Source organism: Aspergillus aculeatinus (assembly GCF_003184765.1).
Source record: "Aspergillus aculeatinus CBS 121060 unplaced genomic scaffold BO66scaffold_3, whole genome shotgun sequence".
Classification (NCBI taxonomy): Eukaryota; Fungi; Ascomycota; class Eurotiomycetes; order Eurotiales; family Aspergillaceae; genus Aspergillus; species Aspergillus aculeatinus.
Genome location: NW_020291472.1, coordinates 780,129 through 807,508, shown reverse-complemented (window position 1 = coordinate 807,508; position 27,380 = coordinate 780,129). Strand labels below are relative to the sequence as shown.

The 27,380-nt window shown below is 34.5% G+C and overlaps 7 protein-coding genes across 7 annotated transcripts; 3 read left to right on the top strand and 4 right to left on the bottom strand.

Moving 5' to 3' along the window:
• Nucleotides 1-138: 138 nt before the first annotated feature.
• BO66DRAFT_467939 (putative nuclear pore complex subunit Nup133) lies at nucleotides 139-13,959 on the bottom strand (the record flags this gene model as incomplete). The annotated part of the gene is made up of 5 exons (XM_025652609.1): nucleotides 13,531-13,959; nucleotides 13,405-13,474; nucleotides 10,056-13,352; nucleotides 9,721-9,993; nucleotides 139-149 (listed from the first exon to the last, which is right to left on the bottom strand). Exons 1-5 carry the CDS (start codon nucleotides 13,843-13,845, stop codon nucleotides 139-141), a joined length of 3,966 nt encoding a protein of 1,321 aa, XP_025508503.1. The 5' UTR covers nucleotides 13,846-13,959.
• Nucleotides 13,960-15,276: 1,317 nt separating this feature from the next.
• BO66DRAFT_312956 (ACP S-malonyltransferase) lies at nucleotides 15,277-16,463 on the top strand (the record flags this gene model as incomplete). The annotated part of the gene is made up of 2 exons (XM_025643371.1): nucleotides 15,277-15,361; nucleotides 15,418-16,463. The coding sequence occupies 2 exons, from the start codon at nucleotides 15,277-15,279 to the stop codon at nucleotides 16,461-16,463; spliced, it is 1,131 nt and encodes a 376-aa protein (XP_025508502.1).
• A 163-nt stretch (nucleotides 16,464-16,626) lies between these two features.
• Nucleotides 16,627-17,538, bottom strand: BO66DRAFT_113409 (uncharacterized protein). Its single transcript, XM_025641843.1, has 3 exons — nucleotides 17,390-17,538; nucleotides 17,050-17,340; nucleotides 16,627-16,979 (listed from the first exon to the last, which is right to left on the bottom strand). Exons 1-3 carry the CDS (start codon nucleotides 17,429-17,431, stop codon nucleotides 16,791-16,793), a joined length of 522 nt encoding a protein of 173 aa, XP_025508501.1. The 5' UTR covers nucleotides 17,432-17,538; the 3' UTR covers nucleotides 16,627-16,790.
• A 542-nt stretch (nucleotides 17,539-18,080) lies between these two features.
• On the top strand, nucleotides 18,081-19,376 carry BO66DRAFT_365130 (NuoB/complex I 20 kDa subunit family protein). The gene is made up of 4 exons (XM_025645201.1): nucleotides 18,081-18,216; nucleotides 18,266-18,458; nucleotides 18,512-18,867; nucleotides 18,927-19,376. The coding sequence occupies exons 1-4, from the start codon at nucleotides 18,174-18,176 to the stop codon at nucleotides 19,019-19,021; spliced, it is 687 nt and encodes a 228-aa protein (XP_025508500.1). The 5' UTR covers nucleotides 18,081-18,173; the 3' UTR covers nucleotides 19,022-19,376.
• On the bottom strand, nucleotides 19,153-20,800 carry BO66DRAFT_113296 (oxidoreductase, short-chain dehydrogenase/reductase family). Its single transcript, XM_025641842.1, has 4 exons — nucleotides 20,381-20,800; nucleotides 19,890-20,328; nucleotides 19,503-19,744; nucleotides 19,153-19,437 (listed from the first exon to the last, which is right to left on the bottom strand). Exons 1-4 carry the CDS (start codon nucleotides 20,433-20,435, stop codon nucleotides 19,250-19,252), a joined length of 924 nt encoding a protein of 307 aa, XP_025508499.1. The 5' UTR covers nucleotides 20,436-20,800; the 3' UTR covers nucleotides 19,153-19,249.
• A 2,423-nt stretch (nucleotides 20,801-23,223) lies between these two features.
• Nucleotides 23,224-25,657, top strand: BO66DRAFT_388150 (rRNA-processing protein MPP10). The gene has a single exon (XM_025646482.1). The coding sequence runs from the start codon at nucleotides 23,329-23,331 to the stop codon at nucleotides 25,465-25,467; it is 2,139 nt and encodes a 712-aa protein (XP_025508498.1). The 5' UTR covers nucleotides 23,224-23,328; the 3' UTR covers nucleotides 25,468-25,657.
• BO66DRAFT_388149 (uncharacterized protein) lies at nucleotides 25,448-26,818 on the bottom strand. The gene is made up of 2 exons (XM_025646481.1): nucleotides 26,141-26,818; nucleotides 25,448-26,049 (listed from the first exon to the last, which is right to left on the bottom strand). Exons 1-2 carry the CDS (start codon nucleotides 26,386-26,388, stop codon nucleotides 25,560-25,562), a joined length of 738 nt encoding a protein of 245 aa, XP_025508497.1. The 5' UTR covers nucleotides 26,389-26,818; the 3' UTR covers nucleotides 25,448-25,559.
• Nucleotides 26,819-27,380: the final 562 nt, after the last annotated feature.

Sequence of the window (27,380 nt, the reverse complement as noted above, 5' to 3'; positions counted from 1 at the left end):
AATAAATAGATAATATAATTTATATAAAATTTTAAAATAAAAAAATATATATTTTAAGTAAAACTATTAGCTAATATTAAAATATATTTAATATTTTATTCTAAAAAATTTTAATCTATTTTAATAAATAAACTACTGCTAGATTAAATCTAGAACTAAATAAAGTTAATAAATATAAATAAAAATATAAAATATAAAATAAAAAAAAATTCTTAATTTTTATATATATTAAAAATATCTGATATATTATATTAAATAGAAAAACTCGGATAAAGCAGATTTATTATAATATTTAATAAAAAATCTAAAAAAAATTTTTATATTTTTAAAAAAAATTTATAATTCTTATTCAGAGAGCTTCAGTCTTTTAAAATATTTAAAAATCTAATTAAAAATAGCTATAAAAAAGTTTTTAATTTTAATTATTTTAATAATAATTTTATTTTAGATTCTATAGAATATCTGCAGTTTATCATTATATTATAAAAATAATAATAAAAAAAGATTATAAAAATATTTTTTATCTAAAAATAGTTAAAACTAATTTAGGGGATAATATAAGAATTATATAAAAAATATTTAAATAGAATAATAAATTAAGACTAGTTTAATTTATTTAATCTTTTTATTTTATTTATACTATATTTAAATAATATAATACTGTGGGAAATATAGCTATTTTTCTTTTTTTTTCTTTTTATGCTTAAGATTTGGTTTAAATAATACTATATTAATAAAATTCAGTTGGTTTGATCGGCCATCACAATATTTATTTTTAAGAATCTATAATAGCGGCGGCGGCGGCGGCTTTTTAATATTAGAACTTTTTAAAATTAAGCCAATAATTTAAAAACTTAGTAATATTAATAATATTAATAAAATTAGTATTATATTTAGAAATATTATTAATTTTTTTTAATTTTAATTTTTTATTTTTAAATATCTTAGTTTTATAAATATATATATAATATATTAAAGCCTATTTATAAATAATAATAATAACAGCTTTAATGAATATAATAATAGCAGTAAGTATAAAAATTTATATAAATAATTATAATATTTTAATATTAATTATATTAGTTAGATTATACTATAAATAAAAAAGAAAAATAGTAGAAAAAAGAATATAAAAATAATAAAAATATAAATATTTAGAATTATAAAAATATTATTTTTAAATAAGAATTTATAACTAGCTGTATCAGCAGTAGTAGTAATAGTTTTTTTTTTATAATACTGTTTACAGTCTTTTTTTAGCTATATTATTATTAGTAATTTTTAATAAAACTAAGTTATAGTATATATTATAGTTTATTTATAGTATAGAAAATAGTATAATATTTTATTATATATAATATAATTAATAGAATTTTTATTAAAAAAGTTCTAAATATTTATATAGCTTTTTTAAAATTTTTAATTATGTATATAATATAAGTATTATTTATTAGATATATTTATAGATTTATTACAAAGATTTCCTACTATTTATTCTAATATAAATATATAGTTAAACTAAAAAATAAAAAAAATAATTAGATTATAATATTTTAATTTATAATAAGAGTTTATAGCTATAAAAGTTTATATTATTAGTATAGAAAATTTTTAAAAGCTTTTAAATATAAAAACTAATAGCTATTAAATTTTTTTTAAAAAAATATAACTATAATAATAATAATAATAATAATAATAGTAATATTAATAATAATAATAATAATAATAATAGTAATATTAATAATAATAATAATAATATTAATAATAGTAATAATAATAATAATAATAATAAAAAGCTGATTATAGTAGATTTTTTTAAAATAGCCGCAGCCGCGATTTATAAATATAAAAAAAATAAAAAATAAAGTTTTATGATTTTATATTTAGTTAATTATAATTTTTACGCTATAGTATATATTTTAGCTTAATTATTAGCTGTATTAATTAATTATTAGAATAATTATTTATTATATTATAAATAAATAATTTAGTATTTTAACTAACTATTTAAAACTATTTAAAATATATATAATAGTAGAAAAATAGTATAATAAATCTAAAATAGTTTATAAAACTTAAAACTTATTAATCTAAGGCTTTTTCAAATAAAAAATATATAAAATAATAATAATAATAGTAGTAGTAAGAATATTAGCATATATATGTTAATTATATTTTTATTTTTAATTTAATAATAAAATATAGATTATTTTACTATTTTTATTTATACTATCTTCTATACCGCCTTCCCGTTCTGGGCCTGGAAATAGCCCCGAGCGTAGTAAGGGTTACTAAGGCTTGTATAAATATATTAAAAAATCAGTCTATCAGCGGTTTAGAATAAACTTATTTTTTTTAGCTGTTTATTTAAATTAGATAAATAGAGATATTTAGACTGGACCGGATAATAAAATTATAAGATTTAAAAATTCTAAAAATAAGATTATTTACTAAAAACTACTTTTCTAAAATAGTAAAAAAATAAATAGTATCTTAGAAATAAGCAGATATAAAAGTTAGATAATAATAAATATAAAAAATAAATATAAAGATTTAAAAATAAAAAATAAATAAATATAGTTTATAATATTTTAATATTAGATTTAGAATAATTTTTAATAAATTAGTAGTTTAATTTATAATAAAAATATTTTTAGTATTTATAATAGTTGGTTTTTTAATAAAAAAACTAATAATATATAATAAACAGATTTATAGAATTATATTTAAAAATGATAAATTTTTATAAATAATTTTTATTTTAAGATTTTAGTTAATTTTTTAAATTATAAAATATTAGATTAATAAAAAGTTTTTAGAAGTAGTTATAAGCTTTAATACTATATTATAAATAATAGTTATTAAAAATTTAGAAAAAGTAAATTAGATTATAATAGTCTTTTTTAAAAGAAATATTAGTTAAGAATATATTTTTAAAATTTTTATTAATATAGTTTTCAAGTATAAAAAAAATATCCGGATATATATATATACTTTTTAAGCTAAATATTTAAATTTAATAAAAAATATTATAAAATTATAAAATTCTTATTTTAATATAATTTATTATATATAGTTTTAATATAATTAGAGTTGCCAAAAAGTATTTAAATAATTATAAAATATTAATAAAATTATTTAAATTATATTTTTTATTTTTAATATAAGATTAAATTTAAATATATAATATTTTATTTCAGCAGCTGGTTATATATAACTTCTAGATAATAATAATAATATATTAGTTAATATTTATATTTATTTTTTTTAATTTAAAAAATAAATTAGTAGAGATTAGAACAATTATTTTTAAATTTATTAAAATTAAATAAATATTTATAAAAAAAATAAAAATAAAAGACTTAGAATTAATTAATATAATTAATTTATTAAAACAGCTATAGTATTTTTAGTAATAAATATAGATTTTAAAATGTATATAAAAATATTTATTATAAGATTAATAATTTAAATAGCTTTAATATATTTATATCAGATTTAGTCTTTTTTTATAATAATCTTATAAATAATAATAATTTCGGATAATAGCTGGATTATTTTAATTTTTTTTACTAAATTTAATTAGATTGGAATATAAATAGAGTTTTTTTTAAAATAAGTTAGTTCTAAGTTTTTATAGTATATATATAAATCTGATTATAATAATTATATTATTTTTTAAAATATTTATTAATATATTAGATAAACTTTTTTAAATTATTTAGTATAGCCGAAGATTATAGAATTATTAATATTTTGTTAAATCTACTATTTTTAAAGATAGAAGTTATATAATATTAAAAAATAAACTAATATTTAGTTATTAGTCTAATTAAATAATAGAAATAATAATATTAGTTAGAAGAATCTTTATAATAGTTTTTCTAAATTTTTTATTAGTTATTAGATTAGATTATTCTTAGATTTATAAATAAGATATAGCTTAAAAAACTATAATAAAATTAAAAATAAACAGCTACTTAAAAAGATTATAGATTATATATAAAACAGTTAGTATAAATAATTAGATTACCGGAAAGAATTAGATTAAATAAGCTCAATAGATTAAACAGATTAAATAGGTAGAATGGGTGTGTTAGGTCTGCACTGTGATATATACTGTAGCTAAAAGATTTTTTATATTATAATTATAGAATTTATAAACTTTATTTTTTATATATAAAAATAAATAGATTTAATTATAACAAAATATTAAATATTTATTTATATTTATATTAATAATATAGTTGCTGTATTTAGATCTTTCTAAAAATATTATAAATATTTATATTTTTTATTTGATAAGTTTAAAAATATTAATGTTAAGTTAAAACTAACTAAAGCTTTTATTATATTTCTGTTTATTATATTATTAGAATAATATATTAATATATTAAAATTTATTATATTCAAGAAAAAGTTTAAAACTATTTATATTTTTTAATTTTTATAGATTTTTACTAAGCTTAAATATTATTTTGGTCTAACTGATTAATTAAAATATTATATTAGTTACTATATTTAAAAAACTATTTTTTTATAAAATTATAAGATTAAAATATTTAACATATATTTTTTTAGTTATATATCTAGCTGTTACCGGTCTTATTAGGATTATATATTTAAAACTATTATTTTTAATATAATTAAAAAAAATATTAAGTATGTAAAATATTATAAATAGAATTTAAATTTTTAAATTTTTATTTATTTTAATTTAAATATTTAGTTGTATATCGATCTTAATACTTTATATAATATATATAAAATTATAATCTACTATTTTAAAAAAGATATTAAAAATAATTATATTAAAAATAATAAAAAAATATCTAAGTTAATCGACTCTAATATTTCTAAAGATGTCCTATTTTTAGAAATGAAAATATCTTATTTAAAAATCCGAAGTCTTAAAATATTAATATTAGATTATTAAAGCCGTCTGTTTATATATAGATTTGACTAATACTATTTTTAAATAGAATATTTATTTTTATTAAATAAAATTATTAATTTATTAAATTAGAAGTCTTTTATTTTATCTAGAACCTGTATAAGCTGTATTATTTTATTTAAATATTTTTAAAATCTTTTATTATTTATATTAATTATATAAATATAATTAGTATCTTAAAGCAGATACTTTTTAATATTATTATTATTAAATAGTTAAATCTATATTATATCTGTATAAGTTAATATATCTAATAATTTAATATTCTTATTTTTTATTATATTAAATATACTAATACTATTACTAATATATTATTATATTTTTTTTCAAAAAAAATTTTTATATTTTGAAGTATAATTTTAAAAATATTTTAGTTAATATATTTTCTGCTTAAAAGTTTTTTATCTAAGTATTTATTATCTAGCTGGATAAAGATTTTAAAAAATAGATTCTTAACAGTTATATTATAAATGTATAAATAAATAAAATTATTAATATTTTATAGTCTAATTCTAATATATTTTTTTTATAATAACTTACTTTATATAAATAAATATAACTATATTAGTATTAAAAATATCTTTTAGAGCTTAATAATTTGGCTATCTATAAAAATTAAAAATTATTAAAAAAGTATATTTTTTATTATTTTATTTATTAATATAATAAGATCTAGAAATATAAGTTTTATAATATACTTTAATATATTTCTATTTTAGCTTTATTTTATATTATTATTATAAATTTTATTATAGATTTATTTAAAATATTTATGACCGGCTATAATTAGTTTTCTATTATAATTAATAAATTTATTAAATATATTAGCTTACTTTTTAATATTTTTATATAAAAAGCAGACTAATAGAGACTTATTATTGTTAAATATATATAATCTTATAATTAAAATATGATTTTTTTTATTTCTAATTATAATATATAATTTATATTAGTATTTTAAAAAAATCTATTCTTTAAGATAAAGTTAAAATAGTTTTATTTAACTACTATCTGTTTTTAAATTAATAAAGAGTCTAAATAAATAATTTAAATTATTAAAATAATAATATACTATAATATTACCTAGGCTCATCCTAGTAAAATTGGACTTTGGTTTATTCTTTTTTTATTAATTATTTTAATAATAAATTTTTTTATTAATATATTTATAAATAAAATCTTTTATAAATTAATATTTAGTATTTTACTATATTAGTTCCAGTATTTTATAAAATTTATTTTATAATATATTAAGTATTCCGGTCCTACTAAAATTATTTTTAATATTCTATTTAATATCTTACTGTCTTTAGTTTTAGTAAAACTAAAAATATATTTATATATTAAAATTACTATTTTTAAATATTTTATAAATGTTTATATTATGTAAAACTTTTTATATTAGTTTAATACTAAAAAAGCCTTAAAATTTATATTTATATATATAAACAGATATTATAATATTAAATATAAATTTATATATTTTAATATTAGTAATTTTATTTATTTTTGATTATATTATAGATATATTATTCTATTTATTTAGAATATTAAATAAAAGTTTACTTAATAGTATATAGGTTTGTTTAAGATTTTTAAAATTATTAGTTACTATATATATTATCTAAAATTACTATTATTTTAATTAATTTATTTAGTAATATTAATTATTTAGTTTAAGCCTGTATTTATAAATATTAATTTTTTAGCTGTAAATTATCTGTGTTTTTTTATATTATTAATAAAAGATTTCCTAATAAAATTAACTGTTAAAAAGTTAAAATAATTATTAATAAATATATAATATATTATAGCTGATACTATATATTTATTTTATAATATTTAATCTATTAGTTCAGATATGGTTTTAAGAATAATTAGTAGATTAAAACTATTAATATTACTATTAATAAGTTAGTTTTAAAAATATAAATATTATTATTCATAATAAAAATTGTGTCTGTTGGTTTTAATATCTTAAAATTATTATATTTTTATTTTTTTAATAAAATCAAATCCTAGTATTTCTATATTATATATTTTTATATATTTTATTTTTTATATATTTAGTATTTTCGATGTAAATATTGTTTTTAAAAAATATTATATATAATAATTCAAATTAGTAATATTAATTCTGTTCTGTCTTTCCGCCTTAGCAGCCTTTTATATATGGAAACTTCTGTCTTAGTTTATTTAAGAAATAACTAATTTAATAATATTAACTTCTACTATATCTACACTCATCGGCTACAACTGTCATATTAATCTAAAATATTTTAAATAAAAATATATTTTAGATAGTAAGACAGTAAGAACTAGAAAATTTAATAAGAATATAAAAAATAATAAAGAAAGAAATATTCTAAGAATTAGTCTGTTTAAAAAATAGAAAAATATTTTTAATATAAAACTAATAAAAAATATATTTTAAAATATAGAATAAGATGTTTTGAATAGATATAATATAAATAGAACTTACTAATAATAATGATTCTAATCTAATATTAAATATTTTGGATGATTTATTAATATTTTTAATATTTTTAATAATTAGACTAAGAATCGGTTATTTCGAAGATTATATTGTAAAAAATAAGAAAAATAATAAATAATAAAAATAATCCGACCAGTATATATAAGACAGAGAATATAAAAAGAAATAAAAATATAAAGAAAAAAATAGATAAATATATTATTTGATATAAGTATATTTAATTAAATAGTTTATTAGACTTAATAAGATTATTTAAAAGATATTAAAAATAAAAATTATAATTCTAGTCTATATAAGATTAGTTAATAATAAGATAATTAGTTTAATTTAAAAAATTAATAAGACTTTTATAAAAAATAAACTAATTAATATTTTAAGTTTATAAATATGATTAGTATTTTAAAAATAAGAATAATAGTATTGAAACTTAAATATAGTAAGTATAATATAATATATTTTTATTGAAATATTTTTTAAATATACTAAATAAATTTCTATAAAATTAAATAATTTAATAGGCTTATTCTAATATCAGCAATACTATAAAAATAAGAATATAATTAAATTAAAATTTATAAATATAATATATATAATATTAAAAATATAAAAATAGATACAGATATAGAAAATAAAATAACAAGAATAAATAAATAAAAATATTAATATAAAAAGAAATTAGAACAGTCTAAAATATAGTAGATAGAAATAGAACTAATATATTAAAGTAGTAGATATAATAAAAAATAAATTTGACTAGAATAGATATATATATAAGTTTAACTAACTAGTTAAGTAATTAAAATAAAACTTAATAAAATCTAGTAATCTATAAGTAAAAGTAGAATAAGATTTTAGAAAGATAAAATATGTAGTAACTGATAGAATCTGCAAGTATAAGATATGAAAAAAAAGAATAATAATATTAAAATAGAATACTTATAATAATTAAAATAAGAAAAAAATATAAATATAATAAGAAAGCTGATATTTTCTTAAAAATATATAAAATATATATCTAAATAATCAAAAGATATACTATTATATATAAATATTAATATAAATAAGAATAAGCTTTATAATATTAATTATTCTTAGTATTAATAATAAAAAAAATCTATAGAATTCTTAAGATGCCAAAGTTTTGCTGCTAAGACAGTCAGAAAGGCGGAGACAGGACGGAAAGCAGAATATTGTTATAGATAAACTTCCGAATATTATAATTATTATACTAAATAATCTAATTTAAAAAAAATTTAATTATTACATAATATTCTTTATTATAATAGTTTATATCTATAGTCAAAATAGTTTATTTTTAGATTAATACTAATTTACTAGGCTTTTAATTTGGATATTAATATTATTATATTATCTATTTTTCTATATAATATATTTGTCTATAATTCTACAAAGAAGAAGGTTTTTAAATAATTAATTTTAAATTAATAAAAGACTATTTTAACTACTTTTATCTTGTCTAATCACCATATTTACTGCGTCAAGTAGTTTCTAACACCGGTTGTCTAATATCTTATCTGTTGGCTTGGATGTAGTCTAGAAGATAATATAAAGATACATATATCTAATATTACTTAAAACAACTTGATTAAAAAAATTAAGAATTATTATATATAATTTTTGTTTCTTATATCGTACTATTTTCTGTGTTTATATTTTCTAGATATATTATTTTTGTATTTAATACATCTTTGTATCTTAGACTGCTATAACTTTACATTCTTACATCTTTATAGTTTTTCTACATCCGGTGTTTCAAGCTTAGTTTATTTTCCAGATTATGATATATCTTAATATCGGTCCTGTCGACTAATTTATATATGTAACTTCCGAGGATGTGAGTCTTGAACAGCGGTATCTGTGGTGTATATTATGTATAATAATATTCTGCTGCTCTCTCTTGCAGCCGTCTTTTTAACCGCCTCTGGCGGCAGAACTTCGTCTTGATCGATCCTCCGGTTCTTCGTCTTTTCAATCAATCCAATACTTATCCATGAAATCGTCTTCCATTACACATACAGCTATTATAATACTTAATTCTAATATTATACTGGTATGGCTAGATATAGAAGTCTGCTGGTAGCTTATAAACTAGATATCTCATGTAAGTTATTATGTTTTGATATTTGAATGTGCCAATAAAAGTAAACACTGAAGCTAGTATTGATCAACCAACACTACCTAACATAAGCTCAAAGCCAGTTAAGCTGTGCCTTGGTGTTTGATATTCCAGGTTGTCTGTTTGACTGACCATCAGATTCCAGACTCTGTGTTTCTCCAGCAGCAGAGCTTTTCTGCGATGTTTGCACAAACTCGACAAGGGTCTTAAACCAGAAATCAAGCTTCCCACTCTCGATATAACGTGACACCAATAGGTTTTCTCTCTCAAGGTCCCGACGATTGTGCGCTCGCCGTTCTGGGCTCAGCCGAGCAGTGAGACGGTCTAACTCCGAGTCGCTTAAAATGACATCTTCCGGAGCCCGAGGGATGTAAAGTGTGGGTTGGGAAAGGTCCGCACTCAGTCCTAAATAGCATAGTCAGCGAGTAAGCTAACGCATAAACACATGCCTCCCAGAGTAAACCTACTATCGTTGTGACACCAGGCGAGAGTTCGAGCAAGCGAGGTACCATGCAGAACATGTTCAAATTCGCTTCCTGATTCTTCGGCAGTCTTCCCAGTTGCAATCCAGTCATCACTGATCATGCATCTCTTCCATACCAATTTTTGCAAGATGGCATACAACTGCGGATCTCGTTGGGCATAATGACTCAAACGTAAGACACGCAAAGCCAGATAGTCCTCCTTCCCCACGATTTCTTCCTGGTCGTTGCTCGGAGTCTCAGGAATTCTTGCCAGAGTCAAGAAATCCACCAACTCATCAACATTCATCACTTGACGAAACACCACTTTAGTAACTGCCTCTTTCATGACCTCATAAAGCGACGGCGTGTCTTGCAAGACGCCCCGCCCAATGCTTGAAACAGCTATTTCAACTTTGGCTTTTTCGTCAATCGCGCATTCTAAGTTCGGTGTAACGGAGGCGGATATAAGCTCCTGCACAGCATCTATTTCTGCAAGGTCCTCTAGACGCTTAACATCTCTTTGGTCCACCAAACCTTTGGGCTGGGATGACTGCTCCCAGGCTGCCAATGTCACGAGTTTAGCCATAGATAACTCCACTCGGTGACCCCATAAGTCTGATTCCTGTTCAAGGGCCAGCTTTTCTAGGGAACAAGCAACCCTGTCGTAGTCATTCTCACCAATCACATCATTGATCCAAGAGAGCCGAGAGTATGTTGAGTGACTGCGTAGGAATTGGGTGACATAAGGCTGGAACTTCTTCATCGCGAAGAGGACTCCTGCCTGTCCCAGAGATATTTGTCGCGAAAAGAATGCCTCAGCCCATGAGTCTCCAAATCTCTCGAAATAACCTGATATCTTCTTGCTTAGTTGATCCGAAGCATTCGCTAAGCCCCTGGTTGTGTTGCTCGGAGAATGAGGCGGGAGATTCTGACCCCTAGTCTGGTCTTGAAGCTCAATTATCAACTCCACTAGTGCTCCCATATCCCGGAAATCTTCTGCTAGTTTGATTGCTTCCTCCAGGTGACCGATTCCGGCGAGTTTGAAAAGCTGCCATTTGCGCTGCTTGACGTGTGTGTGTTCGACGGCGATCCCTTCATCAACCAATTTCGGGTCTTCTTGGGCAGCAAGCCAACGAACCCGCTCCCGGTGTATTTGACCGAAGATATGGAACTGTCTGGCACCGTTTGTCGCTATTCTCGCCAAGATGTCATTTCCCGGTATATCGGCCGAGCCTGCTCTCTGCTGGAGCCAGACTCTGCAGGTGTCGAGCTCGAGATCCAACAGGCGTACGCTCTCGACATATCCAATGCTTCGGGATGTCCAGAACTCCCGGAGACCCTTGTAATTACCTGTCAATACCCCATCCTCCACATAGCCATCGATGATTCCGTAGCGACTAGCATGCTCGTCTCTATAGTGATACGCTGTTTCTAGAACGGCTAGTGACAGCTCGCTGGCGCCTAAGAGCTTTTCTGCCGCCTTCCAACTCTGCTTCAGGTTACTGCCTTTTTGTGATTTGACCGAGTGGTAGATCCAGGGCACGATATTTTCCATTTGAAAGGTATCGTGGAGGAACCAATGACGGACCGGGTCACTATCACTGTTTCGTTGCGTCTTGAATCTTTCACTCATTGATTCTAGTATGTCAGCCAGCAGCGTTTGACCTTTACCGTTATGCTTTCGCCAACACTCTTCAAGCTTCCAGACAGCTCTTTGAGCTGCGATTTTCTCCGCGCCCCAGAGCATTTTCCACCAGACCAAGCGACTCAAAGCCTTGTGCTGTTGCATCAACAAAGATGAAAGATCATCAAGAGCCTTTGCCCGCAACCTTAGATTCTGATCCACAGTAATAAAAGTCGTCGGTATGTATCTCGAAGTTGAATTCAGTATTTCATTGGTCACCTCTAGGGCAGCCTCTTCAACCTCCTCTAGGGGGAACCCTAAGCCCTCCTTGTTTGTCAGGTCCAATGGACTTTCCATGATGGTTCCATAAAAGATCGCTTGCTCAATCCTATGCTTTGCAGTGATGTAAGTATTCGCAGCGCTTGTCGCCTCTTGATTGCTAGCCAAGGCATTGATTCGGAGGATGCCAAAGCCCCGAACCATAATCAAACACGCAGGCTCTGTCCTTTCGGTAGTCCGATCCTCACATCCGCTACCCAGGATATCGTACTGTTGCCCAGATCGCAGATTGATGATATCGTGAAATGCTCCTGCTCCTCGATTGCTGTCCGGTGTAGTCCCATCCAGGTGTTCCTTTCCATTTGAAAGTGACAGCAAAATGATTGACTGTCCGACCACGAGAAAGCCCATATTACCTGAGCTAGGAACAAAAAGCTTGATTTGATTCGCTTCGAGATGTGGCAAAGAACCACGATGCTTTATCGCAGTACTAGACAGTATCTGAGCTTCTTCGGAGAGCCTCAGGTTGAGAACGTATAGGTCTTGTGAGCTTGCCGCAGTCGTGGCCACGACAACCAAGATATCCCACGTGTTGGACTCGCTACTCGAACCATGATGGGCGTTGGAATCGGCGCCGGCAAACACGAAATCGAAAATTTCGATGTTACCCTCTTCATGCTGAAATGAGTTTTCGCTCAGCGCATCCGAAATTATATTCCTAACATCGAACTGCTTCTTAAGCAAGCTTCCGTTATTCCAATGAGTGTCCCAGATTTCAAAGGAACCCGTGGTAGTGGCTATGATGACTTCTCTCTGTCCTCGCTGATGCGATTGACCTGCTTGGACTGCCGCAATGTCTTTCCTCCAGTACCCTCCACCAAGAGCATTTCTTAGCCCCCCAAGGAAGCCTATTTTAGCACCACCAGAGGGGTTTTTGAGAAAACTAGCCGTTACGGCCGGCTTGCCTTGGGGATCCCTCACGGTAACGTGAGCTACTCTACCGGTGGAGAATATCACGATAACTCCAGATGGCTCACAATTGATAACATCAGTAGCATATTCACCAGAGAGGAGGCCATTGATGCTTCCCTGCAGGCCACACAGTTTCTGCCTGGTATATCCGAGTGATGTGGCGCTCGTTATGGTTTCCCAGTACAGTATATGGCCACTGCTTGGTGTGACAACGACTAGTCCCGGCAAGCCGCCTGTTGCTGCTGACAGAAGATGTCCAAGAGGTGCTGCATCATTGGAGCCCCTGCATAATTCTGGGAGGGGTATAGTTAGAACCTCCGTATTCTGTGGCTGAGGATCCTCAGAATATGGCCAAATTATTGCATGAGACCTTGTCAAAGCCAGTGCCAAACCATAACCCCTTCCAAAGACAACTCTGTAAGGTTCTGCATATCCCGTCAATAAATGTAGTATGAGCGTAAACACGTCTGTGCTGACCTGATTGTAAGCCGGCGATCTGATCTGGAAAAGCTGGCAGCTGTTTAACACTGTAGAAATCTGTTTGTGACTGCAAACTTGAGCGTTAGTTAAATTGACTGTAGAAATGTGGCATGGGTGACAGACGAGGGTCACTGCTTCGGCAGTGTCTTGCTTAAAGCTTCCAGGTCTTTTGGCGGCTCTGATGGGTATTTCCTTCGCCGCGTCGGCGGGTGTGAGTCCTATATTTGAAAGATCGAGGTTTTCAGCAGCCAGAGATGGTTTTCGAGATGGGTTTCCGGTAGAAATTTCTACGGATGATTCAACGCTATCTTGACGTAGAGCAGAGCGCTGACGTTTCGCATTAGGCTGTTGCGCGGTCTCATCGGAGTTCGTACGCTGTCGTCTTCGGGGATTGCGCAAGGCGGCTGCTGGCCCAAGTGCTGCTTTTGGTACGAACATTGTTGAATCTCGATACGGAGTTAGAGCGAATAGAATCGCTTTCAGGGTGATTGAATCATGAATGTTCTGTGAGGTAGATATATGAGGATAGTGGTTCTAAAGCGCGAATCTATGAACTCGTGGCCGCGCTCATTATTGTCAATAACAACACTCGACATGTGTCGGCTGCGCGCAATTAAGTGCTGCCGACCCGAGGGCGGTCAGGCACAATTGCTCAGGATTTCTGCCTAGAGCAGCTTTGATTCGCACTCGATCATTCATTTGCGTAGAGTTGAATGAAGGACTACTATGACTGGTAGTATATGATTGTCATACACAAACCACATCGGAGCCGTAGATCGCTACATATTCTTTGGCCTATATTCTTTCAAAATATTGCCTGACGCATACATATGTCTACTGATAATAATACATACATAGGCAGCGAATCTTAAAGGTATAGCAGGCCCCCTTCCTTGATCTTGCGTTAACGTAATCGGTAAGCGAGTAGGCCGGGCAAGCAAGTAGGCTTCCTGGGTATTATATATAAAAGAGCATATTTTGAATACTTATAATTCTACCAGCTTTAATATAAACTTAATAAAAGTAATAGATTAGTCTTCTATACGGTTGTTCTATATATATACTAAGATCTTATTTATTCTAAAACTTTATTTATAAAAGATAATATAGAATATACTGTATTTTTGAAGTATTATAAAGATACTGGTATATAATAGCTTATACCTCATCAAATCTAGTAAAATCTTAAGTATAGATTGATAATACTATGTTTTTTTATATATATAATATCTAACTATTTAAAATGATGGTTGTTAAGATATAGAAGTTTAAAAATATGCTCTTTTATACAGGAAGCCCACTCGCTTGTCCGGCCCACTCGCTTACCGTTTACGTTAGATGATACTCACTTCCTTTTGGAAAGAACATACTCTGTACCTAGTATTTTCTGGTATGGACAGTAACCCTGTTAAGCAGGAAGAAGGCACATCATTTCTCCTGTCTTCTGCTCATAATGACCTGCAACTATAATTCTCTAGCTGAATCACTGTACAAACCAGTTTGCAGAAATTTACTGTAATCAGAGATAGGCCTACAATTCCCCATGGCTTGCAGTCCGATATGCGACCTACATGACAGCAACTTATCAGTATTAGCTGTGCTAGTCCACATCGTTCACGTCTGTCCAGGAGATATCACGTGATAACACCACTCGCTCCTTCATTTATGGCTGTTCGTATCGGCCCCCTGCACTCCACCCCAAGAAGAACTTCACCTAGCCTCCTGGCACAAGGTCATGATGCCCATTCATTTACCGCGACATGCAACTGCACAAGCACTACGGGCTGCTAGATTCACGAGTCACTAGAAATTATGCCCACCTCCCTTTTGATACCGAAGCCGCACAGAGGGTGCCATGGCCACCGCTATATGCAGCCCCACAGATATCTGCGAAGTCGATGCTCCGTTATATCTCCTGCCAAAACACCACTACGCACAGCCCTTTTCTTCCCCGGTTTGTGTGCCCTCACCCTTCACTTTATCTTAGCTTCTAACCGCTTCTGCTCACAGGCCATGGGGTTCAGCGCATAGGAATGGCAAATCCATGGCTTGAGATGTTTCCCACAATATCCAACAAAGTCATGAGCGAGGTGGACTCCACCTTGGGTTTCCCATTGTCTCGGTTCATATCCCAGGGCCCTAACTCGGAGCTCAATAAGACGGAAAACTCGCAACCCGCTATCATGGCTACATCGTTGTTGATACTCCGGATACTAGAACACGAGTTCGGCTTCAATGCAGATACGCTAGTAGACGTTACCCTGGGCCACAGCCTGGGCGAGTTCACTGCTCTGGTTGCTGGGGGTTACCTTGATTTTGGGGATGCGCTAAGATTGGTCAGACGGCGTGCAGAGATCATGTCCCAATGCACGAGAAAGGCCTTCGAAACAACAGGAGATGAATATGGCATGGTAGCTCTTGTCTGCGAGCCTGATCATTTCCTGGAATTGCTGGAAGCCATTCACGACTTTATTGGGCTCGCGAAGCCAGCATTGAAAGACGACACTGATCACGGGGCTTCAGCATTCCAGGATGTCATGATTGCAAATATAAACTCTAATAACCAAATCGTACTTAGCGGCAGTATTGCAAAAATCAGGACTCTGATAGTCCAGCTCCGTCAATTTGGAGGCCACGATCCTCGCGCGGTGAAACTAAAATGCGAGAGTCCGTTCCACAACCCTATCATGGCACCAGCTGCTGACTACGTGCGATATGCCCTGGAGAATATTAACATCAGATTTCCCACACATATGCAATTCGTATCAAATGTTTCAGGTCTGCCGACTAGTTCAATAGCGGAGTTGAAGGCTCTGCTCTCTCGGCAATGCGTTGAAACCGTTAGGTGGTGGGATAGCATTCGATATCTAGATCAGGATCACGGTGTGACACGTTGGATTGGAATAGGGCCAGGGAAGGTTGGCAGAAACTTGGTTGGTAAGGAAGTTGGCAAGATCATGGTCAAGGGTGGCGGTGTCTGGTCCATATGCGATCCTCGGGAGCTGGAGGATATTCTAAGTAATTTGGAAAAATCGGGTACCGATCCCGAGTACTAAGTTTTTACACTTGTCATGGCGTAGATATATTGCTGTGGATCTTAACCTTGAGCCATGTACAGCCAATCTCCCTTTCCCTCCGATAGAGAGCAATAAATTGATAATAGGCTAGATCTGGGCGTGGTTAGAACGAGGCCTTCGGTCTTCTATGATGAGAATATCTCAAATGGATATTCTAGTAGCATGCAGGTGCTAGGGAACTTTGGCTTCAAGTCCGCCTTTGCTCTTACCACGACTGAGCGGCACTATCCGAGATCAAATATTTGTTGAACTATGCTACTCACTCCGAGATGACGATCACAATTGCCATGATCTAGCGGGACCTTCCTAGTGTGGAGACATAAATGGTGCCCATGACTCACCAATTCGTGAAATCTCCCTGACAAATCTTTTGTCTGCGACCTGCGGAAAGCTAGACACCTGAGCAGAAGGCTTGACGGTATCAGAGTGCCCAGTCGGGGTATAGAATGGATTCTGCAATAGTTGAACATAAGCGTGCTGAAGAGAACGGAAGACCTATAGCACTGAGTCGTCAGTGGTGTTATGATTGCTGGCTGAGCGATCGCGCTACTGATGCATAACATACCGGCCTAAGGTCAGGCACTTTGAGAATAGTCCTAGATGATGCCCCGAGCCCCTCTGGGCTAACTATTTCGCCGACTAGATCAACTATAACTAGCAGTTTCACTCCTGTCGTGGTGAGCCATCCGTACGCCGCCAAGCTTTCGTCCACGGCGTGCAAAAGGCCGAGATCCTGGTCAATGGACGTTTGTCTGCGCCTTATCTCAACGATATCCAAGCAGGAGTTCACTAGGAAGGAGAACTCGATAGCCGAGTTGCGATATGGAGGGAACAATGCTATATGTATTGGGTTGTCCTAGGCAGCATTAGTATCAGCGCTGCTCCAGGTGCAATGACATACATACGGCTTTACCGATTACACCGATACAGGCGATCTTAGGCATCATAGCGATCACTTTTCACTTTCGCATCTCAAGTGTTCTTGTTTAAATCGAGTTCATAGACCTTCAAGTATGACAAGAACTCAGACGGAGTGGATATTAACGTCCCTAGCTCTTCATAAGTGCACGGCGAAACAGACCCCTACCTTAGTACAGGCTCGACCGTATCGTCACAAAGATATGAACATACCTAAGTCAGATGATGAGGTCGAAGTAGCTCTCACCTCCTCTCAATCAGCCTGATCACAGAAATGGCCTTGAGTGGCGAGAGTTGACTTGGATGGTGAACTACGTAGACTCTGGTAGATGATAAGTCACCCCATGAAATCGGCATCAAGAACTGTACTTGACCCTGATGCCACCGTCTAGGTACCTATTTATGTAATATGTGCATCCGCAGCTCGGCCAATGAATTAGCCCTGAATTAACCTTATGCTATCACGTGACACCACCAAGGTTTGCCTGTGTACAGATTACCCTTTATTACACCTCTCGTTACGTTAGTGGCTCTATCTTTCCACTGATGCATGTATCATTACAGTAATACAGCTAATGGGTAATCCATTGGTACCATCAGCGCAGAACAACCATCCAAACTGACTCTTTCGTCTTGACGTTACTTCAGTCGCCACTGTGATTGATTCTCGAAGGTGTACTTACACCTACCTTACTCTCAGAGTTGCTGCGTGCACAATCCATCCAGGGATTCCGGAAACTTTTACAAGCACACCGCGAGGTCTCGATCACTATGCTTCCTCTCACCGGGCGCGCTGTCTCAGGCGCTTTGCATGGTAGGTCTCTAGTCGATCTTTAACTGGCCATCAATTGACAATCAGGCAGCGCGACCGCTGCCGGCGTCACGTTTCTTCCGACCGCAGAATATGTCACGTCTTTCAACATCAGCTATCAAATCGGCGACAGCTCTCGAACGGCAAGGGCAGCCTGGTCAACATCTCACTGCTTCTGGCAAGGTACGAAAGGAGGTACCATTGCCCAGTCAGGAGAAAAAGGAGGGTGCGATGCAATATGTGCTGTCCGTATATCAGCTATCTTGCCATGTATGGGCTATTAAATAACATTCTACAGGACCACTCTTGACCAAGTTGCCAATTGGGCACGACAGAGCTCACTTTGGCCCATGACGTTTGGGCTTGCTTGCTGCGCCGTGGAGATGATGCATCTTTCGACACCAAGATACGATCAAGATCGCCTGGGAATCATTTTCAGAGCCTCTCCTCGACAATCTGATGTAATGATTGTTGCCGGTACCTTGACAAATAAGATGGCACCCGCTCTTAGACAGGTTTATGATCAAATGCCTGATCCGAGATGGGTTATCAGTATGGGAAGTTGTGCGAACGGTGGAGGATATTACCACTATAGCTACTCTGTCGTTCGTGGGTGCGACAGAATTGTCCCTGTGGATGTTTATGTCCCTGGATGTTCGTTTTGCCTTGCCCACCTTATTATGGTGTCATTCACTAACTTCCAAAAACTATAGGTCCGCCTACATCCGAGGCACTGATGTACGGAATTTTTCAACTCCAAAAGAAGATGAGGCACACCAGGATCACGCGCATGTGGTACCGTCGTTAGTTCCGCAATTTCAAGTCGTGCACTATACTGGGTAAATTTTAGTGGCAGCAGGATCTAATGCACCAGCGTTCTTCTCCCCATAAATAGGTGTTTATGAACTACTCGTCGTCCGCGCAGTCTTGCAAATAACAGTCTATTTCCTTTTTTTTGGTTACATGGCACTCATGTAAAATCTGATTTATGTTGTGTGTGCTTTGCTAGGTGCTTGCTCTCCCATCGATATACGAGTCAGCCGTTCACAACCACGCCCCCATTAGGATGCAAGCACTGTCCCGAAATATAGCTACTATCCGCACTTGCGAGGAAAACAAAACAAGTAGCTATTTCACTGGGCTGCCCTGGGCGACCCATCGGTACGGAGCTGAATTGCTCCATCGCAGTGGTCGTCATAGTGGCAGGGATAAGCGGGGTCCAAACTAAGTATATTCATATTAGTTCACATCCTGTTCGCGTAAGTTAAATCTCTCCGGTCAAACCTTACCTGGCCCTGGACAAACGCAATTAACACGAATGCCATTCTTGAGTTGCTGGTTAGATAGACCTCGCGTGAAGGCAACAATGGCTCCCTTTGTCGATGTATAGTCGAGAAGATCAGGCCGGCCGATGTAAGCATTGACGGATGCGCAATTGATTATGGTTGAGCCGCGCTTCAAGTAGGGGAGAGCGTATTTGCTAAGGTAGTAGAGGGGATGGATGTTGGTATCAAATGTCTTTACCCACTGGCTCCTATTGTGCTCTTGTCAGCTAACAGCGACGTACTGAATACGAAATCGACGGCTCCTCTTATACTGCCGTTGGGAGAACCATCGGGATCCCGAACCTTACGGGCAGAGCATGGAGAGCGTCATCGGATTAAGAGCTTACTTACTCTTCTAGATCCTTGAGGTCCTCGATCATATTCTGTGTCCCGGCGTTGTTCACTAGGATGTCTATGCCACCTAGTTTTTCTAGTGCGGTATCGATCACCTTGCGGCAGTTCTCCCTTTCGCGAAGATCGGTGGCCATGGAGTGACATTCTTGTCCAGCTTCTTGCACCCTTGTTTTTGTTTCTTGTGCGTCTTTTTCCTCTTCGGGTAAATAGACTATCAGGCTTGTCGCTCCTTCCATCGCAAACAATATGGCTATGGCACGTCCGATTCCTGAGTCGCCGCCGGTGATTATAGCGCGTTTGCCAATCAACTTCCCTGCTGCTTTGTAGCTCTGGTAACCTCCATCCTCATTGGGTATGTGGCTGGACGCTGGTTTCGGTTGTTCGAGATCGGCCTGCAAGCCTGGCTTTTTTTGATGTTGAATGGGTATCTCATGACCTGCAGTATAAGTCAGCTTCCCGCCGGAAACAATGGTTGCAATAGCGTCTACCGGGCTTGAACTGGGATGGGCTTCCCCGCGATGAATTCTCGGTGTATTCTTGCATATTGAAGGCGCTTAGATTGGCACGGCCGCTGGATGCTTTAATTGGAAGATCAACAACTCCGCAAAGGTGAGAGTTTTATCTACAACTAATAACGCTTGCGACTAAATTAGATGACTTATGTAGGAGGAAAGAGTTCAGTTTAGCGCATTGCATCTTCGTCAAGGTGACGTTACCATCTCATTTGAAGGTGGCATGGTGGTTGAATGACGTATCACCTCCAGATTGCACTGCTTCGGCCCATCAGAAATGATGTCCAATCATTTTTGCGCTAAGTAGGATGCAGTCAGGGAGCCTGTAAATATGGGAGTATCAAAGTAGCTACTGTGGCCAAATACAAATAAACCCTTGGTTCAACGTAAGAAGGCCTAGAAAGGCCAAGTATTGAAAGGAAAGCAGTATTGACCATCATATTCTCTTTGATCCCACTTATGCTAGGCGTTAATGCGGCAAGCTGATAATGAAGACTTCACATACAGCCAGGTATCATTTAACAGCTGCTTAAAACCCGCTTGACACGAATATTAGGAAATGTAGTTTTATTGAACAGTGCCTCTCTATTGAGGTTGTTTATTGAGGGGCTGTCTTGTACTATCGTCTTCTTCTACCATGGTTTTTCGGGGCTTGGGTCAACAACTAGTATCACAGTAAGTTGTAGGACCCTTGATACCATGTCTATACATATCACCCAACGTAAGTGGTATAGGACATACTGAGTATCAATAGCAACTGCTTAAGGGGATCTACTGAGAGCCTGGCTATAGTTGAGGGTCACCTTGGTGTTTACTGCATGGATTATGGATCCTGGTGGTAGAACATCAAAGCTGAATATGTCCACTATTAAGCTAGAGCCAGTCATTTGGGTGGCGCAAACATTGCACGCAGACTTTTATTTCTCTACAAATCAGAGAATAGGTTCAATTTATAGATTTTTGACTGCTGAATATATAGATGACTGACCAGTATCTATCAACTGTCCTATCTAAAGATCTAATTATAAAAATCTTAGGCTGTTGAAACTCACCGTGTGTACCTCTTAACAATAATAAGCATTATAGACATAAGCATTATAGACATAAGCATTATAGACATAAGCATTATCTTGTATGCAGTAAGTACAAATAGCACAATCCAGAACCCTGGTGCAGTAGTCTTGTCTTGATTAATTTACTTATTGTATAATAATAAGGCAATACAAAACCAAGCAAGTCCAGAACTATGTATTATTACATATCAGGGTGAAATCTGCCCGCTGCTGACTATACTGGGAGATAGTAACTATTAATACAAGTTGACAGTTAATTGCACCCAGATTTATATATTTAGGATATATAAGTCTCTACAGCAAGAATCCTACATCAGAGATTATAATAGGAACTTCAAAGTTTTTAGTAGGTGAATATGGTATAATACAATAAACGTGGATATGTCAAAGATTGATATGATTGATTAGAGGTCATTCACAGACTGGGAGATTCCCAGTTGTAGAGGCCTTTCCAGTTCCAAGAGCTTTAGTATATTTAATTCAAAAAGGCGGTTGCCTTTGAACTGGAAATGCTACAGTTGCAGCAGATGAGTGTAAATAGATTTGATATTATTGATTATGTTGGTTCTTCCTTACATGGAACCGGCGGGAGGTCAAACCACGGAAGAACCGCCAAAGGCGGAAAACAACGGCATAATCGACAACACCGAAATCTCCACAAACCGAACAACCAAACCGCTACAGGAAAGAGGTTTTTAGTAACCAAAAAAGCCTTTCCAGTTCTATATACAGTTAGTATACTCTACTGTAATAATATTTGTTAGTATAAGATAGATTAGGCTATATTTAGAAGATAGACGGTTTAAATCCGACTGTTGCTGTATTTAATAATACCAGCAGAATTTAATTTGGAAAGGGCCCTACAACTGGGAACTTCCCAGTCTGCAAATGACCTCTATTGTGTGGAAAACAGGATAACTGAGGAAGTCCAGAAGACCGAAGGATACCTGTAGGCGGTGTGGAAGGCGGCCAGCCGAAAGAAACAACAACCACAAAAAACACCTCAGTGAAGGTATTGCTATTTAGATTTTATAAAAAAAGATCCTTTCCTTCTTTTTATATCAGGATTAGTAGAGCCTATAATGATACTAGATATTACTATTCTATATCAGTCTATGATTGTAAGAAATAAAAGATGTAGAGCTAAAGTTACTATCTATTTTCTATAATTTTGCTGCAGTAGTATTGGAAATGTAGTTGATATTAATAGAAATTATCTAAATTTATAACTCTAAAGGTATGTTATCTGTACTTTTTATAATTAGAAATATAGTATCCCTATTAACATCTACTACAGTGGAAAGGTGTATTAGATTTTATATATAAAGATATATGGTAACCTGCTCACCTCTACCAGTAGACTATCTAATACCCTAATAATCCTAACTAAAAGAATAAAAAGAGACTCTCTAAGAAACAACCCTAATAGCAATGTCTTCAACCCCAGAAGGACCCTAATAATCCCAATGTAAAAAGATTGCTATTAACTTGGATTTAGAGCCCTACTGATTTCTATATACAATCTCACATACAAAAACAATACACAAGAAGGCAAAAAGATTCCACTATCTACTTAGAAAGGTTTAGATAACAAACCTCTAAATCTACATGTACATTGTGCTTTAGTCTACTTGTATTATTGCTGTAATACATGATCCCAGTTATACACGGAAGATGACGGCCCGTGCGTTTTGCACTTTTACACTTTTTTTCTCCGCCGCGTACATTCGTCCACAAAGCAGTCTACTTACTACCAGCGCAGCTGTCCATTCAAAATCCTTTGGTCATTTTCAAAATTTTCAAACATCGACTTAATTACACACCGGACATTAGTGATGCCCATTTCACACCATGGTATGCAAAACCGTTCAGCCTTCTAAGTTGACTCGCAATGAGTCGGCGTGTTGCGATCTGGCTGCCTTGCCTCTAGAGTCGGCGCTCAAGGCTCCCTGGACTTTCCTCCAACCCACGGTAGATCTTAACAACACCGCACAAGCTTCAGCCTCCCTTTATCTGGATCCTCTGGCACTCTCGGTCAGCAACTCCCAATGTGCCCGGCAGCGCCGAGATAGGAAGAGGAAACGGGCCGGTAATGATCAGAGCGTCGCAGGCCATGCCCTGCAGTTGCGGCAATTATACGTGAAGGGGTTTACTCATGATCAAGTGTGGCAACAGGCCGCTCGAATCTTCGATTCCACCTTCAGTGAAATTGAGCGTGATCGCATATGCTATCTCGAGGCCGCAGAACAACGCTCTGCCGAATGGAAAATTCCACCAGTACTAATCTCCAATTCTGCATCTCAAGATGCTTTTTCGGACTCTATTGACTCCGTCGACCAGTCGCAAAGTGACAGAGGTGACTTGAGTAGAGACGACACTGGCTCGGCGACCGCGACTTCTCATTCGCCTTCAAACTATGGCTCCGAGGTCGGAGGAACGGAATATGGACAGCCAGGCGATGAATCTATGCTACGCGAAAGCCAGGATGATCAGAGCAACGGAGGGTTCTATGTCGAAGATACCTTTGGCTTAAATGACGGTTTTTTCTCTATTGACGAATTCAACAAGCAATCCGAACAACTCGAAAGACAAGATGCCAGGGGCGAACCTCATGACGGTGCGGATAGTGACGAAGAAGAAATTGACTGGCATACAAATCCGTTTGACTTCACCGATCCTGCGTTGGACCGGAAGAGAAGCTCGGCAACAGCAGCGCCTACCAATGACGGAAATGATAGCATGGACGACAGCGAAGATGACGGGCCGACTTTTGATAATATGGATGTTCATGGTGATTCAGATTCGGAGGACGACGAAATACATGTTGCTCCAGGAGCGACAAGTTGGGTCAACACCAGCGACATCAAATATGATGATTTCTTTGCGCCACCTCCAAGGAAAGCTTCAAAGAAGAAGTCGCGTTCACTTCCTAAAACGCAGCCAATCGATAATGTTTCCGATGGTGATATTGACCGAGCCATGGCCGATGTTCGCCGAGATCTTTTTGAGGATGAAATCTCAGAAGACGACGGGGACGTTTCTGGGGACGATCGCCTATCGCAAAGCCACTATTCTAGCCACGAAAAGCAACGTGCCCGAATCGCCGATGAGATCCGCCGCTTGGAGGCAGCCAATGTCGCTAAGAAGGAGTGGATGGTCAGTGGTGAAGCTCGAGCGATCGAAAGACCTGTCAATTCCCTCATCGAAGAGGACCTTGACTTCGAGCGCATAGGCAAGCCTGTCCCCGTTGTCACAGCTGAGTTGACAAGTAGTATTGAGGACTTGATCAAGCAGCGAATCCTTGCGAAACAATTTGATGAATTAATACGCCGCCGTCATGGACTTATTGAAAAGACGCCTGCAGAACGATCGAGGCTCGAGCCTGAGGATACTAAACCACAACAGAGTCTCGCTGAACTTTACGAGTCTGATCATCTACGATCGACCGATCCTAACTATGTCGACCCCAAGAACCAGAAATTGTTGCGGGAGCAAGCTAATGTTACCACCCTTTGGGAGAACATAAGCTCTCAGTTGGATACACTCTCTAATTGGCATTACAAGCCAAAGGCCCCACACGCAACCATCAGCGTGGTTACTGATGTGGCGACTATCACCATGGAAGACGCTCAGCCGACAACCAGCAATGCGGTCAATGGGCCGGTAGCACTTGCTCCACAGGAGATTTATGCCCCTGGAGATGATGGCAGAGTGTCCGGAGAGGTGAATTTGAGAAACGGGGTATCAATCGCTAGGGAAGAGATGAACCGTGAACAGAAGGCCAGATTGAGGCGTCAGCGCAAAAAGCAGAATCACGCCTCGACACCAAGCAAGCAACAATCTGGGAAAGTGGCAGAGGCCCAGAAACTCATGTCCGATCTCAAGAGGGGTGGAGTCAAGATTATCGGGAAACAAGGTGAAGTTACCGATATTCAAGGCAATAAAATTGGGGAAAGTGCGAAGGACAAAAGCTATGGATTGAAATTGTAGTATATGCTCGGGACAGTGGTCTATCAACTTTGGAGGGTTGAGGCAGTGGCCAATTGACATATGTTTTTCCAAATTCAGACTAATATGCAGTTCTAGTCCGCTGCTAAGCTTTGTATAGTTCTTTGACTAGATTTCGGGCGCATGGCGTAGAGGAAGATGTTCTCTCTCCGGTATGTTTGCGCATCAGGGTCATCTTGAATTTCATCAATAATGAACAGCTTTTTCGCCATCTTCATGAACCGGAGATCAGCGCGTCTACGTTTTCTGAAGCAGAAATAACATATTGACTCGGGACCAAGCAGATCTTTCAGGGTCGATATCAGTAAAGGAAATGCTGGTTCGAAGTAAACGCAATCGGCGGCAAGTATAATCGTAGGCTTTTGTGGAATGGAGTCGGGGATTGGCTCCCCCCAGTTTAATATATTGGCTGTAACAAGGTCCGAAAGATTGTTAAGCTTGATATTTGTTTCCATCAAGGATAACATCGGCGCTTGATCTGTGATGAACACAGGCGAGGGACCGATTTGACAACCCCGTGCAATTGCCAGCCCAACCAAGCCGCCACCAGAGCCCAGCTCAATACTAGCGAAGAATCAGCAATGCTCTGTCCGACTGACTGCACAGGATAGGAAACGAGGCAGGCAACAAGGGTCAAGTTCAGAAGGTGACAAACATTGATTTATTGGCAAGACTAAAGCGATGCTGACGTAACAAATACTTGGCAAGAACCATGCCGGCTGGCCATAGTTGGCCTCCACAGCCCTCTTTGAGATCTTCCTGGAGGAGGAGAGGCGTCGCCAGTAGGCCATCAAAATCTACATTGCTTTGGCTGGCTTGTTTGATGTCCCTAACGGGGACCAGAGATTCATCAACATCAATCGCATCGGTCAGATCGACTGGGCTGATCTCAATCTCATTCATGTTCTCCAAGGGCGATAAAAATATCTGATGGACCGGAATAGGAAGAATCTTTAGTAAATGATCGACAAAGACGAGGGGCGGTGGAAGTAATATATACAGAGAAATGCGAAACAAAAAGAATAACAATCAAATGAGTATTTGCACTATTGATAAAGAGGTGCTTCCATCAGAGGACCTCAGAGGCTCGGCTGAAAAGAAAAAAACTGCTGGAAAAAAAGCAAACAAGAAGATAACAAGTAGATACGTATCATGGATCTGTGAAAAAAAAAGGTCCATTAGTGTCGAGCCTCTTCCGCTTATTGGTCCTTTCATGAGCTTCCTGGTATTGTTAGCCGATCGCGACAATTGGGTTTAGTTTATGTCAAGCGCATATGTTCGTAGCCTGGGTCAGTGGGTAGGTTGCTAGTTGGTAGGCAGACTAGGCAGACTCTGGAATATGGGGTATGTACTGTACTAGATACGTACTGTGCTCCTGAATAAAATTGCTATAAAATTATAACATGCTTGTTTCCAGGGCCGCGAACGAGCTGTTTGAATTCTAAACTCCTTAGTGGCACTATCATGCTGAAATGCGAGGATGCTATGCTCCATCACTGCATTAGCGGCAGTAGTCCATCTACTGTACTGTAAAACCTCGTTATAACGATATGATTGGTGAGGCCCCTTGGATTCGTTATATGGCAGATATCGCTGTATTGAAAAAGTAAAAACTGTATTGAAACAATTCTACACATGACATTTCTCATGTAATATGCTCATGATACTCGAGATTTTTCTTGTTTATTACCCTTTTAGATAATTTTTAACCTCCTTTTATATACTTTTGTATGGGTAGGTAAATAACGATTCCGATTATCGCTATGAAGCGACACAGCGATTTTTGTATAATAGAACTAATTTTGATATTCGGCACTATTGTTGTAGGTCGAAAATCGTTATAATGCGTATCGTTACAACGACGTTTTACAGTACAATGGAGATTAGGGCATGTG

What these genes read in the sequence shown, in the direction of transcription:
- BO66DRAFT_113409 (XM_025641843.1), bottom strand. Translation starts at nt 17,431, where the DNA reads ATGATGCCTAAGATCGCCTGTATCGGTGTAATCGGTAAAGCC. An exon ending in TCGGTGTAATCGGTAAAGCC is followed by an intron (nt 17,341 to 17,389) that starts GTATGTATGTCA and finishes AATGCTGCCTAG; the next exon opens with GACAACCCAATACATATAGC. An exon ending in AAGTGCCTGACCTTAGGCCG is followed by an intron (nt 16,980 to 17,049) that starts GTATGTTATGCA and finishes TCAGTGCTATAG; the next exon opens with GTCTTCCGTTCTCTTCAGCA.
- BO66DRAFT_365130 (XM_025645201.1), top strand. Translation starts at nt 18,174, where the DNA reads ATGCTTCCTCTCACCGGGCGCGCTGTCTCAGGCGCTTTGCATG. An exon ending in GGTGCGATGCAATATGTGCT is followed by an intron (nt 18,459 to 18,511) that starts GTCCGTATATCA and finishes AACATTCTACAG; the next exon opens with GACCACTCTTGACCAAGTTG. An exon ending in GGATGTTTATGTCCCTGGAT is followed by an intron (nt 18,868 to 18,926) that starts GTTCGTTTTGCC and finishes CAAAAACTATAG; the next exon opens with GTCCGCCTACATCCGAGGCA.
- BO66DRAFT_113296 (XM_025641842.1), bottom strand. Translation starts at nt 20,435, where the DNA reads ATGCAAGAATACACCGAGAATTCATCGCGGGGAAGCCCATCCCAGTTC. An exon ending in GACCTCAAGGATCTAGAAGA is followed by an intron (nt 19,745 to 19,889) that starts GTAAGTAAGCTC and finishes GCACAATAGGAG; the next exon opens with CCAGTGGGTAAAGACATTTG. An exon ending in TTGCGTTTGTCCAGGGCCAG is followed by an intron (nt 19,438 to 19,502) that starts GTAAGGTTTGAC and finishes GAATATACTTAG; the next exon opens with TTTGGACCCCGCTTATCCCT.
- BO66DRAFT_388150 (XM_025646482.1), top strand. Translation starts at nt 23,329, where the DNA reads ATGGTATGCAAAACCGTTCAGCCTTCTAAGTTGACTCGCAATGAGTCG.
- BO66DRAFT_388149 (XM_025646481.1), bottom strand. Translation starts at nt 26,388, where the DNA reads ATGAATGAGATTGAGATCAGCCCAGTCGATCTGACCGATGCGATTGAT. An exon ending in AGTCTTGCCAATAAATCAAT is followed by an intron (nt 26,050 to 26,140) that starts GTTTGTCACCTT and finishes ATTCTTCGCTAG; the next exon opens with TATTGAGCTGGGCTCTGGTG.